Here is a 6,000-nt window from a genome sequence, read left to right as displayed (position 1 = left end):
TCATTCAGGGGCCAAGAGGCTCCTAGCAACCCACCTTTCTCTCTGGAAGCTCTAGGACTAAGATGTTAATGATGACCAGTGAGTCAGGTCTGATTTGACCCTGATCTCTGGACATAGTTCAAGTCACTGGAAGGAGGAAGGAAAGGGGACATCATTTACCAAAAAGTCACAGCCTTTAAGACCCTTTTCTCATTGGTAATACTTGGCAAGTCCTTTCCCAGTGGCCTGTCCCAACAGACAAAGCAGGAGGAGAAAAACAGGCAGATTCTGGCAGGGTTTTCAGGATCTCTCACTCCAAACAAGAAAGTCAGAGAGGCCTGGTAAAAATAAATATTGCTTAAAACTCCTGGCCTGTGAGGGGTTTCTGACAGCCAAGGCTTAGCTCACCCCAGGGGGTGACCCAGGCAGGGTCTCTCTTCTGAGGGCCACATCTCTCCACAGATCTTCCTAATTTCTGCAACTCTGGAGGATGGACCTTGCTCCCATGGACTTGGACTGCAGTGGTAAAAGCTGGCACTTCTTGACCCTGAGTCAAGCAGGGGGACCCCTTCAATCCCCTTTCTGCCCCCCCCCAAATCCCACATATGGTGCCTAACATCAAGAAGGGAAATTCAGTTTGAAAATGCCCTGACCTCTGAAACTATTGGGTAATTAAAGACCCACCATTTCCAGGTCTTGTGAGATAAAAGGACAAAAGTGATATAGTCCTTACCCTCAAAGAGATTATACTCTAATCTTGGAAACATTTTTATAGAAGAACATACACAGGGATGAGGACTTGAGTTGGGCTTTTGGGGTTCTAAGGAAGTTCCTTCTACCAATGTAGTGTCAAACTCAGAAGTCAGAGGCCATTAAATCATATAGAAGGATCCCTGCAAGTCTCACAGTGATTTAGAAAACCACATCGTACCATTTTCTACATCTTATTGCATTTTAATTTCTTTTGTTAAATATTTCCCAAATACATTTTAAACTGGTTTAAGCAGCTAAATGGGAATAATGCAAAGGCGTGGGGGAATGAGGGAAGATGGAAGTCATGTCCTTGGAGCAGCCCTAACCAGGGTAGTGGGATGGTAGAGAGTATGGAGAGGGATGGTGCATAATATGAGTTCCTTACTCATTTGTATTATTGTGTATTTGTTTTACATTGCATAAAGAATCTCCTTGAGGATAAGGACTATTTCTCTTTTGTCTTTTTATCCCACAAGGCCTGATACATCGTGGGTGCTTACGTGATTGGTCAAAAGCTTATTATCTTCGATTTTTCAAAGTTGTCTTATGTATAATGAAATTTTATTATCTCTAATGTTTTCTTCTGTTTGGATCTGATTCTTCTTTCACAGTACTTTCAATCTGTTTAGTATGATAACAAAAGTAAAGCCCATATCAGATTGCTTTCTGAGGAGGGAGAGAAGGGAGGGAGGGAGAAAAATTATAAAACTCAAAGCTTTGCAAAAAAAAAAAAAAGCTTGGTAAAAACCACCATTGTATATAGTTGGAAAAATAAAATATTTATTAAATGATTAGTTGATGGTTTCAGAGGTCAGAGTATTTACAAAGTGATTGTATAAGAAAGCCTGGGAAAATGAGAAGGGATCAAGCTGTGAAGTGTCCATGACCACAAAATCTTATCCAACAAGTCTTCATAGGAAAGGTTTCGGGAAAATTAGCTGCTGGCCAAGCTTCCATCAACCTCTGTAGGAGAGGACAGAGACTAGAATCCCAGATTCTATGTATATACTTCTACATTAAATCTGAGCCCAGGCAGCAGTACCCAAGGCCCTTCTATCCCTGGTGTATGGAGATGCCAGGCAAAGTCTTTCCTGGAGGCTCTGTCTGAAGAGAGGCAACCCCTTTGCTACTTCTGCAGATTCCTCCAGTGAACATTAGGAGATGGTTATTTGAAGTGAAAGCCTCCGAAAAGATCAAATGTCAACACATCCGATTGGGAAAACGGTCTGACTCCTTCTGTCTTTCTGACTTCTTGGGGACTCCTTGGGCCCCAAGCAGAGGTCTTTCCTAGGGACCTCACTTTGCTTGAATGGAATGTGCAGAGGTCTCTAAGCTAAGTCGGGTTGGCACCCCATGGAGGAGAGAGAGAGAGAGAGAGAGAGAGAGAGAGAGAGAGAGAGAGAGAGAGAGAGAGAGAGAGAGAGAGAGAGAGAGAAGTGATCAGGAGAGCCCGGGCAAGAAAAACAAAACAAGGTCCCCCGAGGAAAACTGGAAGTTTGGGAGGGCGCAAAATTAACCTGAAACATTAATATTCATCGGAAGTGGAGCGGGCAGGAAAGCCGAGAGGGGACAATGAAGTAGATGGAGGTCTGTAACTTGATACAGTATCAGCCCAACCGGAGGGCCCCAGAGACCCGGAGCTGGGAGGAGACAACTGTGGTTTGGGGTGGGGGGCTGGGGGGCTGCGGAGGGTCGCTCTCTCTCTCTCTCTCTCTCTCTCTCTCTCTCTCGCCCCCCTCTCTCTAGGAGAAAAGCCCGATTTTTCTGTCCCTTCGGACCAGGAATTTCAAGAGGGTGAAGAAGTGACTCCAGGGAAGGGTGACATCCGAGCCGGGAGGGGGACGGTCCCGTCAGGAAATGGGTAAATGGGCAGGGGGAGGTGAGGGAATGCGCTCCGGGACCCCCGACGCCCCTCGGTCCTCAGCAAGCTCAGGGAAGTCCGGCCTTGGGCCCCCGGGGGGGCCGGGGTCACGTCGAGGCCCCGGGGGCGCCCTTCTGGGGGGCGCGGGCCCCGGCGGGTGGAGTCGGGGGGCGGGGGGCGGGGGCCGAGGGCGGGAAGGGGCCGGGCCGGGCGCGGGGGGCGGGGGCTGCGGCGGCGGCGGGGGGCGGGGCGGCCGGGCCCGGGACACCCCCCCGCCGGTCCCCTCGGCCGCGGCTCGGGCTCGGCAGGCGCAGGAGGCAGCAGCACGGCCCGCTCTGCCCCGGCCCGCCGGACGCCCAGCCCAGCCCGCCCGGCCCGGGCCGGCCCCGCGCCCCGGACAGACCCCGGCCCGGCCCCGGCGGCGGCGGCCCGGGCACCATGAGGCGGCCGGGGGGCTCGCCGCCGCCGCTGCTGCTGCTCGGCGCCCTGCTCTGCGCACACGGTAAGCGGGCGCCCCCGGCCCGATCGCCAGAGTTTGCCCCTCGGTCCCCGAGACCCCAGACCCCTGGAAGACTGGGAGCCAGGCCCCCCCTCCAGCTGGACCCCAGGAACCGCCCCAGGACTGCCCGCAGCGGTCCCCGCATAGGGCTTGGAGGACTCCCCAGGAGGCGCCCCCGGGGGATCGAAGTGTCCCCAAACTTCCTCCGACTCCTAGTGTGGCAGGGGTGCGGGGGGACCGTCCCAGGGGCCGGGGGGCTGCTCGCCCTCCAGTTGTCGGGAGATCGCAGCGTCTGTGGTCCTGGGGAATGTGCGCAAAGGAGAAGGGAGGCAGGGCGGGGATGTTCGCGGCCGCTTCAGCGCTCCCACATTTAGGGGCAACGGCCGGGCTGGGAAGGAGATATCGGGGGGTTGGGTGTGGATGGGGGGCTCCCGACTACTTCGAGGTTCCATTAGGGAGGGTGAGCCGTCCCAGCTTTGCAGCCTCCCCCTCCGGGAGGGTCCCAGGGCGCTGCTTCTTGGCGGCTGCATCTCCCTCCGGGTTGGCGTTGTTTGGGGTTCCCTCTGCTGGATGCTACCAATGGGCTTCCTGCCCGAGCTCGCAAGGGGGAACGGGGAGCGGGAAGGGGGTGAGGGGGGAGGCGGAATCGTGCAACGAGATGGGGAGAAAGTCTCCATCGCAACCCCTTCAGCTGCAGCGGCCAGCCCCGAGAACCCCCGGCCCATGCGAGGAGACAGACACGGTGGGAGGGGATCTGTTGCTTCATCTGCTCCATATTAATAACTTGTTTGGGGGCCTGCGAGCACAGCGACTGCCGGGGCTGAGTGAGGCTCCAGCGGGGCGGGCTTTCAGCTTGGGGGGAGTGGATGCAAACTGGGGCTCGGCGGCTGCCCCCGCCCCCCACCCCCCTCGCCCATCTATTTAGGGATCCGGGAGAGGTTCGTGCTCCAGTCCCTGCTGAGCCCCAGAGTTGGGGGCCCCGGGTCGCTAAGCCTGGGGGCTGCTTCCCCCCGGGAGGTGGTGGGAGAGTTTCCCTTCCCCAATTCCAGCCCAAGCTGGGGGAGCCCTCTGGACGCTTTGTTTTTGTTTTTGTTCTCGGCCTCCCTGGGCCCTGTGCCTCTCCTCCCGGGGAGGACTGCGGCAGCCGGCCGATCCCCGGTTCTCCCTGTGTGCTGTGCTCTCCCCTGGCAGGTTATTTGCAGCCTCTCTGGCGTGTTGGGACAGCAGCCCTGCCCCGGGAGGAATGTGACTGCTCATCCCACCAGCCGGGCCCCTTAAAGGGACAGCTGTGCTGGGCTCCGAGGGGAGGAGAAGTGGCTCTCCTGCCTGTTCCCAGGAAGTTCCCAAGAGATCAAGGGAAACCAGTGGCTCCGGAGCCGGGCCGGGGGGGCTGAAGGCCCCTGGGAGGCCATCGTCACCCTCCGTGTTGGGGAGATAGCGGTTGGGATGGCCCTGGCTTACGGGGGCACAGATCAGAGGAGAAAACTGAGGACTCTTCCTCTCAGGGTGTCTTACTATGAAGAAGAACTGACTACGTGGGAGGCCCTTCACTTAGAACTGGGCCTAGGGTTAGTAGGGTTTGGCTTCTCCCTTCCATCAGAGAGGGCTGGAACTTGGGTCCCAGAGGAAGCAAGTCACAGCTTAGGGATGGTCAAGAAAAGGACTCCCCCCTTTTTTTTTTGACTCTGGATCTCTCCAATCACAGCCCCCAGCTCCCACAGGCAGCTCTCCACAAAGGAACCTAAGAGATGAGCTCATGTTTGGTGCCTCTAAAGAAGGGTGAATGAGAGTGATGGGAGTTTGCTGGTAGAGTGTCATGGATTTTTTAAAAAACTGATTTTAGAAGAGCAATTGGGAAATAGCAAAGAAAAAGAGAACTATTTTTCATCCAGGTTATTTCAGAGATGTTCATCTGGTATCCCTATATAGTAAGTGCTATTGGTTGTAGCTCTAGGGCTGGAAGGGACCTCAGAGATAGAGTTCATGCCCTTGTTGTATTGATGGGGAAATTGAGGCAGATCTGAAGAGATTAATTGACTTGACTGTGTATCAGCTCCATTTTATGAAGGAGGAAATGAGTCTGAGAAGTTGTGACTTCATAATGATCATGAGGTTTTTTAAGTGATTTGAACACAATTTTTGCCTCCAGATCCAATAATTTCTCCATTTCCCTCTCCCAGATCCCTATTCTGTGACAAAAACATTTAATGGTAGCCCTAGCCTGGGAGGAGATGGGTGGTACCTGGAGGCCAAGAAGGAGAGCCCAGAGTTAGCTAGTGAGGCCAAGCTAGAAGGGTACTGGGACCCCCCCCCTCCCAGGAAAGAATGCTTCTCAGCGAGCTCCTAGCAACAGGTGTTAGCCCTTTGGAGGTGGATTGCAGTGGAAATAGTGTTCTTGTTTGGGGGTTCCAGTCCACAGGAATGAGGGTTAGGAAGTCTAAAGGGGATGCTCACAGTCCCATAGGTCTTCCCAAGAAGCTGTGAGGTTAACATGAACTGCCATTTCAATTTCCCAAAATGAATTTTGAGAGGAGGCAGTGTGGTTGTTTGTATTGGGTTTGCTATGTTCCTGAGTAGTGAGGGGGCAAAACGACCTGGCTTAGAGTTTTCTATTTAACTCAATTTGCCAAAAATTCACTAAGCACCTCCGATGATGGAGAGCTTTATGGTTGCATAGATTTCTGGACCTGGGGATCAGGAAGACCTAGGCTCCATTTCCCTTCCACCTGTAATGCCTATGTGATCTCAAGCAAGTTGATTAACTTCTCATCTCAGCTTTCTCATCAAAGAAATGGAGATAATAAAACCAATGCCAAAGGATTGTTGCTGTAGCTCCATCCTGGCTGACTCGTTGCGACATCAACACTGTCTAGGTATTTTCTCCGCAAAGATAACTAGGAAGGTCTAA

At 53.7% G+C, this 6,000-nt stretch overlaps 1 protein-coding gene across 4 annotated transcripts in view; it reads left to right on the top strand.

The window, feature by feature from the left end:
* Positions 1 to 2,431: 2,431 nt before the first annotated feature.
* Positions 2,432 to 6,000, top strand: part of LRP4 (LDL receptor related protein 4) — a 68,079-nt gene continuing 64,510 nt past the window's right edge. For 3 of the 4 annotated variants that reach the window (XM_074230572.1, XM_074230571.1, XM_074230574.1), the window contains exon 1: positions 3,014 to 3,095. In XM_074230572.1, the coding sequence (XP_074086673.1) occupies positions 3,032 to 3,095 (64 nt within the window). In that variant the 5' untranslated portion in view covers positions 3,014 to 3,031. Of the gene's footprint in view, positions 2,594 to 3,013; positions 3,096 to 6,000 lie in introns of those variants that run through there. The other variant, XM_074230573.1, reaches the window with a different exon arrangement.

The sequence above is a fragment of the Macrotis lagotis genome, chromosome 3, assembly GCF_037893015.1.
Source record: "Macrotis lagotis isolate mMagLag1 chromosome 3, bilby.v1.9.chrom.fasta, whole genome shotgun sequence".
Classification (NCBI taxonomy): Eukaryota; Metazoa; Chordata; class Mammalia; order Peramelemorphia; family Peramelidae; genus Macrotis; species Macrotis lagotis.
The sequence above is the reverse complement of the archived record's forward strand: the minus strand, read 5'-3'. Positions and strand labels throughout refer to the sequence as shown.